Source organism: Patagioenas fasciata, chromosome 1 (genome assembly GCF_037038585.1).
Source record: "Patagioenas fasciata isolate bPatFas1 chromosome 1, bPatFas1.hap1, whole genome shotgun sequence".
NCBI lineage: Eukaryota > Metazoa > Chordata > Aves > Columbiformes > Columbidae > Patagioenas > Patagioenas fasciata.
The window spans coordinates 125,934,842-125,948,163 of NC_092520.1; the positions used below are offsets into that span (position 1 = coordinate 125,934,842).

The following is a 13,322-nucleotide window of genomic DNA, read 5'->3' on the forward strand; positions in this document are numbered from 1 at the left end:
TACAGGGAAACAGAAAAATCCAACAGTCAAAAGCAGTAATGTCTTCTACATTCAGAGCTAAAAGAAACTGTCCCCAGCCCAAACTTTCCAGTACTTTTTACAAAGCATCTGTGCATGCAGGTGTGTGTATATGCATTGGAGGATGGGGTGGGAAACACTCCCAGAGGAGCTGCTAGAGAAGGAAGGAGGCATTTGCTGGCATATCCATTTCTCTGCAGCCTTAGAAATAAGTAAATTCAAATATGTATTTAAACCTACATTTGAAAATTCAAATCAAAGTGATAACCTACTAAAGATCAGCAGGTAAGAAACAAAATTATGAATCATTAGAAAGGTATCTTTGCAACAGGACTGCTGGAAGAAACTTTAATTTCCTTTCTCATTCATAGGATGGTATTAACTAATAATGTAGAAATCAGTGATTCATCAAACATCTGAGTCATTTCTACCCATATTCATAGAATCATAGATCCATGGAATGGTTTGGGTTGGAAGGGACCTTAAAGACCACCTAGTTCCAACCCCCTGTCATGGGCAGAGACACCTTCCAGTAGACCAGGTTGCTCAAAATCTCCACTGTATACTCCTCCCCCTCAGCTACACCCAACTAGTATAAAGCTACAACTTCACACTGGTATGTTTGGGCACAAATTACTAAGTCACATATTATTTTTCAAAAAAAAAAAAACATCCAAAGGACAAAGAGAACAAAAGCAAAGGAGCTCACTGCAAAAAGGATGGTGGCTTCCTAACAGCTCTTAACAAAAAGAAGGGGAAAAAAGAAGCAAGTTACATCTCCAGCCTGATTCAATAGGTTTTTCTACACTCATTTTTAAGTCTTCAACTGTATTTATTGTTTTAGTAACCTAGATGTTCATATCTTCCTTTTCCAAAACTTCAAGCCCTGTCATACAGTGTCAAACACGCTATACGTGCTACTTCATTTCTATACAGCCAAATCTGATTTCTGAGAAGAAGAAAAAAAAAAAGAGAGGAATGATGAGCAAAAGGTTCCTTGTCACAATAACACAATTTATAGAAAAGATAAATCTGTCTCAGAGTGACTGTGTTAAATGGCTGAAGCAGTTACACTTGGCTTTTTCTTGTGGTTTGTTTTGTTAGTTTTTTTAAACATTGCTTTACATGGATATCAGTCCAAAATTTACCAGAAGTACCAGTGTCTGTAATTTCCCAAGTACTTTTGCTAATATGTCCTTTAAGCCACATCCCTCTTTAGAGAGGTGTCTCACTGTACACAGCACTAAAATAATAGGAGCCACTTAAAGGTCTCATTCACAGTTTTTATTTAAGAGTTTCTGTCATGGCTGTCATACCTATGACAGCATAAACCACACCAAATTTTCAGCATCTCTTGGTTTCTTCTAAGCTACTCCTTTATTTAGGTGCAGTTTCACCACTGGCTTCAGCGGTCTATGTACGGCCTGCTGCTGGAATAAGAGGGCCAGCATAGTGCTTGTCGTTATACACATTCCCATCACTTCCCTTGGGCCAGTACCATTTTAGATCAACAGGAGTTCATCAGCTCAATCAACTGTGATTCACAGTGGTTTAGGTCAATCTAAAAGCAAAGCTATACAATACAACTAAGATAACCAGAATGCTTGTTGCTGCTTTTGAAAAGAGGAAACTTCATTTCTCTTCCTTCTTTCCCCTTCCTCCACTTTCACTCATATGATTCTATCCTCTCTCTTGCACTTGAAGGCCTTCATTGAGCCAATGCGAACTCCGAAACCAAAGATCGAAAATTATCTGAGGCTAGTTTTCCACCAGGTTAACAAGTCAAGCTAGAGCATCCTGGAAGCCCGTAAGTGCTAGAAAAGGTGCCAAGTAAGTGGTAGGATCACATGGCTGAGAGCATGACTCCTCATTTATGCCAACACACAAGCCATCAGAGAGAATGAAATTATGAGAAGACTTGGGTCAACACATGTGCGTTTTGTTCCCTTCTTTGATTGGTACTGCTATTTGCCTAATCTCATTGTAAGCCAGTTCAGAGAGCTAAACCAACAAAAAACCTATTCATTACTTTTGGCAAGACTTGTTTTCTGACAATTTAATTCCTTGAGCTAGGTCCGCAAAGGAATCAGGCAAGCATCTGCACCAGTGCAGAGAAGGAGGCAGGAACACACAGGGAGATGAGGACAGGCTTGGGCTGATTTAAACTGTCATTGAACGGCATACCCTACAGCAGATCTGCATCACACTGTAGTTAGAACTGACAGTAATCTGTGCCTTTACAACAGGAGGCCTTCATTGCTGATGAGAGCACACGAACAGCACCAGCACTGAAACATCCTAAGCAAAGTTTAACCTGGGCACAAGCTTAGGTGATTACATGTAAAAGCAGAAGACTCACAGTTCTCTTACCTTCAGAAATACTGCAAAACATTAGCCAATTATTTCTCCAGCATCATCTCTGTGAAAATATGATCTGTAATTCCCGTTACACAGATTTAGCCCAGAAGAGCGAAGCAAGCAAAACTGGTGACCACCTCAGGATTGGAACCCAGTAAATCCTCTATATAAAACCAACACTTCGTCACTTAACTGTGTTTTTTATTAACCCTAGAGTAATTCAATTAGCCAGTAAGAGTATATAAAAAAATGCTTCTGCAAAGACTTCGGAATGCACTATAGAGCCCATAATTTATAATAGTTAAGAAACGTGGATATTTCCTAGCTAGTTGTGAGACAAGAAACTAGGGAAAGGAATACTACTGAGATCCTGAGTAATTACTTCCTTTTCTACAGAGAAAGGTGTGCACAAAGCAGCATGAGGGTCTACTCACACAATTCAATAAATTTAAAGCAAAGAATTATAGAAAGGAAAATACATCTATGTACATGTTTTTGCGCAGATTAGCAACTCACAGTTGAGTGAACTACAAGCAATTACTTAATACACACTAATCAAAACCAGTATCTTCACTTAAATTTATCTCTTGCACTCAGTCCAACAAATCCCATGCTTAGCTTGCCCTGGTATAACAATGCCGCACAATAGGAAAAGGGGTGGGAAAATTTGCGAACACAGAAGCAAATCTCTGCAGCAGTAAACACCCAGCACTGTAAGTCTATCCAGCAACATAAGATAGTCTTTCATGTACGTACTAGCGTAAGTACCCAAAGCAAGTATATCACATTTGGGGCACTCAAGTCGTATTTAATTTTGTTCAACATCTTCTTTTGACAATACCTTTGTCACAGAGACTGAAAATACATATGTCATAAAAGACAGTCATTTGCCCAGGCTGTCACAGATTCTCTCAAGATAAAATAATAAAGCTGTAAGTGCAAGTAGCAGAGGCTGCCTAATTGTCAGCTGTATAAAATATCAGTATCAAGATTATTGTCCTACAAGCAACAACAGTTTGAGGTGAATAGAAAATAATGCTGGAAAAAAAGCAAGAAAATTTACTGACTAGTTTTGCACATTAAAAATGCTCTAATCTGTTTTGAAGTCTTGAACTGAGCCAAAATCTGAGGAAAGCAAAATAAAACTTACTGCATGCTACAAAAAACTACTGCAAATTTACCAGAGAACCAGGAGAGAAAACCAACATGTCTCTGGGGGAGATGAACCTATTTAACAGAAAGAAGCTGGACAAAAGATCAACCAAACAAAAACATTCTAGACAGCATGGGCAAAACATTTAGCCCAAATTTTTTTGCATTCTCAGACATCTGAATGTAAAGAAAACAGAAAAAATGCACCATTCTAAATGTGGAATTTACCATTTGAAATTTGACAAAGATTATTTAAGTGGCAATGGTGTTCAAAATATCGTTTTTCTGTACAATACACTTTTATGATCAAGCAAATGTAGGAACAACACTTCGTCACACTGCATAGGAGACTCCTAACAGAATATACTGGTGCTTCCTATGTTTAACAGACAGATTGATTTGAAGGCTACCTCACTGATTCCATCAAGTGAATTGGCTCCAGACATCATCACCATTACTTGCTAAAACAAGCATTCAGAAGCTATCCACATTCAGCATCAGGAAGTCAGTATTAACACTTACTTGCTTGAATTATTACTGCAGGCTAATGTTTGAGAAATTGTTAGTGACAACAAACCTGAGATTTTTTTTTTCCTCTTAAAATGACAGGGTGAGAAGCTCAGATTCTTCCCCCTTCCTTCTAAGAAGCAAGGAATAAGCTCCAACTCCTCTAGTGAAATCACCATACCACACACCTTCCCAATTCTGCTCCACATATGGCACTGACACAGCCTTTCTTCCAGCCAGATGTTAGGCTGGTAAGTTCTGGTCAGTTTTGGAAAGGGAAAAAAAAACCAAAAAACAAAAACAAACAAACAAAAAAAAAACCACCACAAACCCACACATGCAAAAACCACACCACAAAATCCACAAAAAAAAGAACACCATAAAAAAAACCCACAACCATCACACACCAGAAAAAAGGTAGAGCCACCTCGATAATTGAGCAGAGGAATTATTTCATGGGGAGGACAACCCTTCTTCCTTCTGGCCCTAGTAACATAAAAAGCTATAAGGACAGCCAAAATAGTAGAACATATTCCCCTGGTAAGAATTAGAAAGCACTGTAACAGTAGCACAATCCTTTACTCTCACCACAGCCAGGCAGATGATAGGGAAAAAAAAAAAAAAAAAGTTTCTTTTACTCACCCACCCACCACTGACAGAAGAAGGTTCAAGAAGCAGCTTAAAATCTGACATTCACCAGTGATAAACTAGCACGGAATCATATAATTGTTTTGGTTGGAAAAGACCTTTAAGATTATCGAGTCCAACCATTAAGCTAGCACTATCAAGTCCACCACTAAACCATGTCCCTGAGAAACTCATCTATGCACCTTTGAAACACTTCCAGGGATGGCAATTCAACCACTTTCCTGGGCAGTCTGTACCAATGCCTGACAACCCTTTCCATGAAGAAGCTTTTCCTAATAGCCAATCTAAAGCCCCCCTGGCACAATTTGACACCATTTCCTCTCTTCCTAACACTTGTTACCTGGGACAAGAGACCAACACCCCCCATGATACAACCTCCTTTCAGGTAGTTGTAGAGGGTGATAAGGTCTCCCCTCAACCTCCTCCAGGCTAAACAGCCCCAGTTCCCCCAGCTGCTCCTCATCAGACTTGTGCTCCAGACCCCTCACCAGCTTTGCTGCCCTTCTCTGAACTCTCTCCAGCACCTCAATGTGTTTCCTGTAGCGAGTGGCCCAAAACTGAACACAGAATTTGAGGTGGGGCCTCACCAGCCCTGCGTACAGGGAGATGATCACTGCCCTAGTCCTGCTGGCCACACTATTTCTGATACAAGCCAGGATGCTGTTGGCTTTCTTGGCCACCTGGGCACACCGCTGGCTCATGTTCAGCCACTGTTCATCAAAACCCCCAGATCCTCTTCCTCCTGGCAGCTTTCAAGCCACTCTTCCCCGAGCTTGTGACATTGCCTGCGGTTGTTGTGCCTCAACTGCAGGACACTTGGCTTTGTTGAACCTCATACAATTGGCCTCAGCCCAAAGATCCAGCCAGTCCAGATCCCTCTGTATGGCCCTCCTACCCTCCAGCAGATCAACACTCCCACCCAATTTTGTGTGTTCTGCAAACTTACTGAGTCCATACTCAAGACTGCGGAGTAATATCCATGCACTAGTCTCGGCACCTTCCAACAAGTGAAGATGATGCCACAATTTGGGCAAAGGAGCTTCCTACAAACATGTTGCCTAGAGGCTTCACTGATGAGGGCACATTTCTATCCACATCACGTTCAAGTAAAATTCTAAGCTACAACACAGGCAAACAAATACATGTTTGAGATAAATACATCTGTATTTTAGCATGTAAATACCTGAATTCAGTTATAAACTCCAGCTTGGCCATAAAACTGCACAAAGCCACTGTCCAGTATTACATTCTATAAAAATTACTAAAATGTCAGTGACAAAGAAATCTTGTTTGCAAGATGCAATGTACATTTTTATCATGCTGGATAAAATATCTACAGTCTCAGCAGTGGTTAAATTGCTGCTATAAAGGAAATTGTCCTCAGATAAATGGTTTCCCTATGAGAAGGTTTCAGTGCTACACCTCACCCCAGGTCAATAAATCAAATTAACTGCACCTTGTCCTCTGGCCAATGACATCATCGGCTTGACCACATCTTGTGAAACGAGTGCAAAAACATATGCTATTTAAGGCATGAAATCATATTACTGTTTTTTGTCCAGCCAGCCTTGTGCTGTTGGTCTGTGAAACAGTCAGTCACCTGAATAGTCTCATTACTGCTTCTACAGATTTTTTCTTCTAGTATTCAAGGCCTGTCTTCACCAAGGGTGAAGAAAAAGGATAAATAATCTGAGCCATTATTTTTTAAATCAAAATGTTTTTCATTAGTCACAGTATAGTATTTTGTGACAAATTAAATCTGGAACCAAACTACAAAATACCTTGCCTGCATTTGTATGTGAACTTTCTTCCTAGTCATGCTTCTAAAAATGTTTACATGCTAATCTGGCACAGCTACTTTGAAGTACCCTGCTGTTAGGTCCTTTTTCTCCACAGGGTGAAACAATGGTCACTAATGAAAACCTACAGAATTTTATCTGAAACCCATCCCTGAATAAATATTTTTTTAATTACTGCCTCTTTCTAATGAAGTAGTCCATTTGTTTTCTTTCTAAGTAGGCAAATATCTGGTTTAAAACTGAATTATTCCAGACAATTTAAGAGGATTAATTTCAATTTTCACTATGACACAAGCATAGAAAACTTATCTTCCTTTCTAGATCCTGTACTGCCTAGTAGTATCTTCTATCTTGAAAGCCAAATCTAAATGAAAGAGAAGGAAAAAAAACCTAACCCAGAACAGTCAAAATACAAGCAGTGACAAAACCATCTGACACACTGCACTGTTAAACTGCATCCACTCTAAGCAAAAGGAAGGTGAATAAGATTATCTTCAATGTATTCAATTCTGTTTGTGTTCTGAGGGAGGAGGAAAGCTGTTCAGATTTTTGAGTGTGTCTTCTATAGCTCTCAGTGCCAGGAAACGTAAATTAGAAGCAACTCTCCTTTAAGGAAAAGAACCAAGGACAAAGGGACCAAAAATGCCCAAGCCTCTGAAAAGCAGATATGAAAGGAACAGCTTTACAGTCTTGAGTTGCTATAAATTAAAAATAAGCTCCTTATTTAAAAGACATGAGTGTTTGGGAATCTATGAGAAGATGTGATGCTGCTCAAGCCCCAGGAGGGTTTTGTTTTTGCTGGCAGGGGTGGAGTGGAGATGGGGGGGTCATTTTGGTTATTAGTAAATAAATCAAGCAGCAGAGAGAGAGGCCTAGGCGCCTGCCAGAGGAGCCAGGGCCTAGCTCTTCCCCCTCCTCTCCTCACACAGCCTGGGTTTGATCTCGGGGCTCTGTGGGTTGCCAAGAAAATTTTTAAAAAGCAAGAGAGTGAGAGAGAAGAATCATATTGAACCACAAAAGCACATGGGGCGAATGTAAAATATAAACACGGCGTTGGGCTCTGAGTGGCTGTTATTAAAGGTCTGAATTACTAAACATGAGAGGCGGGGAAAGCCAGGCGGCCATTTCAATAATATAAACCTCCCCGAATTAGACATTATTCAAATGAGAAGGAGATAGAGAGAGAGCTAGCGAGGGAGAGGGACGGGACCCGCACCCCCAGTGCCAGCCCACTGCGGCTGCCGGCACCACCACCTGGCCCGATACCCATGGCGAGTGGGGCGGGGAGGAAGAGGACGCGGGTCTGGTGCCCCTCACCCAGGGGGCCTGTCCAGGGGCCACAGCACCCTGCTGCCCCCGAGCCCTCAGGGTTGCGGAAGCAAGAGGGCAAAGGGGGAGGAGGACAAACACCACCGGGGCAAATCCAGCTTTGGGGGGTGCAAACACGCGGCCTTTCACGTCGGAGAGGGGCACAGAGAAACTGCCCGCGCACCCCCCAAGTCACCCCACACCAAACCTGCCCTTTACTAGGGGGGGAAAGGGGTAGGAGGAGGAACTTTAAATAAAAATGCAAACCACGCTGTCGTCCTACCCCTCCCCGGGGCCATCCGCACCCATCCACCCTATGCCTGCAGGCCCCAGGCTCTGGGAAAATAACCCTTGTTGGGGGGGGATGCGGGGGGGGGATAATGAGAAGAGAGATGAGGAAACCAAGTCTTTCTCCCTCACCCAGCCCCACTGAGGGGCCAGCAACCCCGTCCCCCTTCGTCCTGCCGCCGCCGCGCCGGCGGGGGAACCCTGCCCCACTCGGGGGGCCACCCGCCTCCCCAGCCCGGCGGGCCGTACCCCTCCCGCGGTCCCCGCCGGGACATCTCCAGCAGCATCCCCCCCCACCATGAATATGTAAAGCGGCTTTTATTGTAGGCGTGCGGGCCAGGGGAGCGGGGCAGCGGAGCCCAGCCGGGTGGCGGCTAACCACCTCCGACCGCTTTTGGGTGTGTGGATGCCTCCCCCCTCCCGGCTTCCCCCCCATCCCCCCGCCGACTCCCCACCCTGACCCCACCGCCTGGCCGCTGCGCCGCCGCCGCCCGCGCCGCCGCCCCCCATCGCCCCACTGCCTGCCCCGGCGCAGGTGCCCCGGCGTGCGAGCGGGTGCAAGTGCGGCTTCGTGTGAGGGAGCGGGCAGGCGAGGGAGGGAGCGTGTGTGTGTGTGTGTCTGTCTCCCCGCACGGGGAGGCTGCTTTCCTTCTCTCCCCCCCCCCCCCCCGCTCCCTCCTGTGCCGTTAATTATAATAATCCTGAGTACTAATAAATTATGCTAAGCGGGGCGGGCGGGCGGCGGGGGGGCCGCGTGTGCGAGTATGAATATGAATATGTAAAATGCAGTAATGATTACCTGCCGCTGCCGCCACCGCCGCCGCCGAACTCTCATCTTGACTCGCTGCTCCTCCGTCCGCCATTTTGAATATTTTAACCAAAATCGGCCGCCCGATAAACCCTCCCTCGCTCCCGGCCCCCCTCCTTCCTCCCCTCCTCCCTCCCCTCCTCCTCCCCTCCCCCCGCCGCGCACCCCCCCCTCCCCCCGCCGACCTTCTGCGCAGCCGCCAACCGACCTCGCCGCGGCCTCGCTCTGCGCCTGCGCAAACTCTCCTCGCCTCTCCCCGCCCCCCCACCCCGGCCGCTCTCCCATCGAGCGTGCGCTGCGCCGCCGCGCATGCTCCGAGGGAGGGGACGCGCTCCCTCGCCCCCCCCAACCCCCCGCCCCGGGGCAGATTTCTTGCGGCACTGCGCAGGCGCGCAACTGCTTTCGCTTCACCTCTGGCTGGGGGCTCGTTAACGTGTTAACCGTCGCGCCGCGCGCGCCAGCGTTTCAGTTGACCCCCCCTTCCCCCGCGCGCCTGTGTGCCGGGGGTAGTAGAGGACCAGGCGCTTGCGCACTGGGGCCCCCGACGGGAGCGGGAGGGGGCGCGGGCCGGGCTGTGTGCCCCCCGGGCTGTGGCCTGAGGGGGAGGATGGCGCAAGGTGCGGGGGGACGGGACGTCTCGGCCTCCCCCGCCGCTGGCCGAGCGGGGCGGGGGCGCGGGGGGGGCCCCCTGCGGCGCCGGAGGCTTCTTCGCGGAGCTGAAGGCCACTGCGGGTTAACGGCGGCAGGGCAGGCGCAAGCGGCAGGGAGGAGCAGCAAAGGGTGCGTTTTTAGCCCTGCCTCATACAGCCTGCATTAACTGTTCAGCCGCCGGGCCGACACGGTAGTAACGCAAATAGTTAATCGTGGTATTAAAAGACAACTGCATGGCAATATCTTCAAATGCAACCATCAGGCTGAAAGGGCATTTTGAAAAGAGTCGTGTCCGCAAGTGGTTGCGTGAAAATAGCTACCGTAACTGCATCTGCACGACAGGTACTCCTCGAGCTCCATGCAGAATGAATCCCCTACGAATAAAAAGAAATTGCATACAGAGAAAATGAAATAACAGAACTTGCCGTTGTGCGTGGAGAGTGGTGTGTGCGTGGTGGTATGGTGTTCGTTTAGAAAAGAGCAATTACAGGGTAGCGATTGTCTTCATAAGAAACCCAGTGTAACATGCTCCTCGGTCTGGGCAGTACAGTGCTCTGGGGGTGTCTTTCTCAATCAAATATGTTATTCTCTTCCACTTTCCACATCAAATTTGACTAACCTGGAAGGAAGAGGGAGTCAGGCTTCATGCCTCCCTCATTAAAAGAGAGTACAGTAAATAATAAGAGGCTAGAGGGACATAAAAATTAGCTTTGCATTCAAAACTTCCAGATCAGGACAAGCAATCAGCTAAACAGGCAGAGGAGCAGAACTTTGCTGATTCTTGACAAGCTTGGCAGAGTAAAAATAAAACTTGCTTATGTTCTTAATATTGCATAAATATATGTTATCCCTGAGCTTTGTAATGTATATCCATAAAAAGAAGAAACAGAAGGTGGTATAGAGTAGCGTTCATTAAGGACTCAGTCGTAACGTTTTCTACGAGTCATTAACTTCAGTGGGTCAGAGTCCAAGCCGGATTTTCTTCTGGGGCTCAAAACCTTGTGGAATAAGAGAAACTGGCAGGGATCCGTTCTTGCATGCTGTTGTTGAAGAAAATGTGAGTCGTATTAGAGGTAGTCACTGGATTTTTTTTGCTGGTAGGGAAGAGCCGAAGAGGAAAGGCTGAGGGAGGGAGACAGCAGGGTTTCTCTCCAAGGGCTGAATCAGAAAGGTAATTTTGCCATTTTTATTTAAAAATAAGTTCGTCTGGTAATGGGGTTTTTTTTTCTTATTAAAAAATAACCTTTAGATACTGCAGAAAACACTAGAAATGGACTTCACTAAGAGCAAAAACCTTCCCCTAACACTAATTCTACTTTTGTGCATTCAATTGATGATATTGCATACCAGCAATTAAGCCCTTTACTAGAAAAGATCTGCGTTTAACTCGCAGAAGTGAACATGTAAACAAAGACATATTGACGTGTTCCTCTTCTGTTCAGCCACGATCCTTGCAGGCCAGTTAATCCAGTTTTATGGCCAGGTTAAACCAGCACTGCAGCACACAGTGGCTGCACCATGACAGATAAAGGTGTAGAGAAAGGGCTGCCTAGATTAAGACTCTGCACAGCTCTAATCCTGCCCATGCTGAATATTCTCTCCCATATCTTTGCATCTCACCCATAGACTCTTCTCACTCCTGCATGCTACTTCCTAGTAACCTCTTCCCTGATAGTAGCAGCTTCTCACCAGGGAGAATTTGCTCCCATTACCACACCTGATTTAGCCTTTGCTCCTGCTCAGCTTCTACACAGTTAGCAGGAACCCACAGCTGCCGAAGAAAAGCTGTCTGTAAACAAATAGTTGGTTTTGCTTTTCATGTTTTGTTTTTCCCTGGTAGTTAACTAATCTGCTCTGTGTTTTCTAATGGACTGGCTATAAAGAAAACTTCATTCTGTTTGACCACATAGCTGCTCTCACTCTCTCTTTAAAGATTGCTCTGGACCTATGTCTGCATCCTCTTCTCTAGTTTACTTCGAATGCATCTCTATCTGATGCCTTCCCCAAGGTGTCATACATCCCTGTGGCTAGATATATTCAGGAAAGCTGGCCAAATCATTAGTGATAAATAATTTATCAGAAAAATTTTACCTCTATTTCAGTTTTGAGTTGTCTGCAAACAGCTTGTGATTTCTGCAAACTACTTATTTGATGTTACTTGGCACATAGTGCCTGACTGGTCTCTTACTCATGAGCCACTTGCTGGAAATACTTGAAATTTGAAATAATTGGACACAGAGATGCTACAAAGCTTAGTCCTATGAGAAGCTGAACACTCTGGGCTCATTTTGCATAAGGACTTGTGTGAGAAACTGAGTTCAGCTGCAGTCAGTGGGACTGGGCTCATGCTGGTGATTAAGAACACTCTTACATCCTTTGTTGAAACAAAGCTCAAATCAGCTAGTGCTTGCAGGACACTGTGTTTCTGTTCTCTGACTGGACTTGTCAGCCTCGTAGAATCACCTATCACAGGGATTTTGCTTTAAAAATATTTTCTGACAGTGAAAAACAATACAGTGTTCAAAGTCAACACACCTGTAAAGCAAAAAAAAAATATTTCAGGATCTTTTAAAGCTCTGCAGTGTATTTGTGTCTGCTGTTTCAATTTTGATACAGATGCTTCCTCATTACTAGACCTCCTTGGCATGGTGTATTTGAGCACAGAACCCCAGATTTTCTATGATGACAAATTACCTTCTGAGTTTTCTAGTTCCTGATAGTATTAATTCAGTAGTGTTTCAGAGACAATTTTTTTGTTGTTGTTTTTTAAGGTGGGGAGGCAGGGAACAAAAGAAACACAAATCACAATATCTAAGCAAAAAGCACATTGGGAAGGAAACAATCATTTTCCCCACACAGCTCTAGTGTATAGAGAAATTAAGAGAAATCTGCTCTGCTCCAATTCCACTCTCCCACTCAGATGTGAACCCCAGATGCTGCTTTTCTCACACAATGTCCCTTCTTTCTATCACATTTTCTTCCCATCAGATTTCTGCCCTCAAGGAGGCCCTGTTTCTAGAGCCATGTTTGCTTCAGCTTTCCCTTTTGTCCTCCAGGTACTGCAATGGAGGATTCTGCCTCAAAACAGCCGTTCTTTGCCCCTTATGCGTTCATACGTACCTCCGCAAAACCTCTCCCTTCCTTTCAGACTGCTCAGTTCATCTCACCTTTAATTAAATTCACCTTTTTGTCTCTGTCTGTTTACTGTTTTTTCATGTGTAATACATACCCTTACAGAGAGACAGATAGTCTCACTGTCACAGTCTCTGTAATAGTTACAGAGGTTACAGTCTCATTTTTTTAGCGGGCTGCAGATATGACCAGCAAAAGGCAGTCCGTGTCTCAAAAAGCATGCAATTTAGAGAGATGGCAGGCAAAGAACGAGGGAAAAATAGGATTAGTATCTCCTCGATCGAGGAACAGAAGTGAAGAAAAGCAACATAAAGACCATGCATAGTTCCCCCAGTGCCACAGCAGAGACATTTGCAGGACTTGGACCAGGGCCTGGGTATTCTGAGGCTGTGCAGTTTGGTACTTAAACCACAAAGCTTTTTTTCCTTTCTCTCCCGTGTCGCTCCCCACCCTTGGCCTGTTTGCAGGTTTGAAGGAGACAGTCCATCCTCACCCCCACAGCTTGGTACCCACCAGTGCCTTCTCTTTCCAGTATTACATTCTGCCCCCTCTTCAGAGCTCCTTCCTATGCTGTCCAATGCATATATATGAAGAGAAGCTGCTTAATTAATGTATACTGTGGTTAAATTATAAAAGACATGCCCATCATTAAC

The 13,322-nt window shown here is 45.1% G+C and overlaps 2 protein-coding genes across 6 annotated transcripts in view; both read right to left on the reverse strand.

Annotated features, from left to right (window-relative positions):
- The window catches only part of POU2F1 (POU class 2 homeobox 1), a 111,412-nt gene extending 102,434 nt beyond the window's left edge, over window positions 1–8,978 (reverse strand). For 4 of the 5 annotated variants that reach the window (XM_071814068.1, XM_065842680.2, XM_065842670.2 and 1 more), the window contains exon 1: window positions 8,878–8,978. In XM_071814068.1, coding sequence (XP_071670169.1) covers window positions 8,878–8,941 — 64 coding nt within the window. In that variant the 5' untranslated portion in view covers window positions 8,942–8,978. The remainder of the gene's footprint in view (window positions 1–8,877) is intronic. The other variant, XM_071814056.1, reaches the window with a different exon arrangement.
- COX17 (cytochrome c oxidase copper chaperone COX17) overlaps window positions 1–13,322 on the reverse strand; it is a 177,028-nt gene that overhangs the window by 105,306 nt on the left and 58,400 nt on the right. The gene's annotated exons all lie outside the window — the stretch shown is intronic.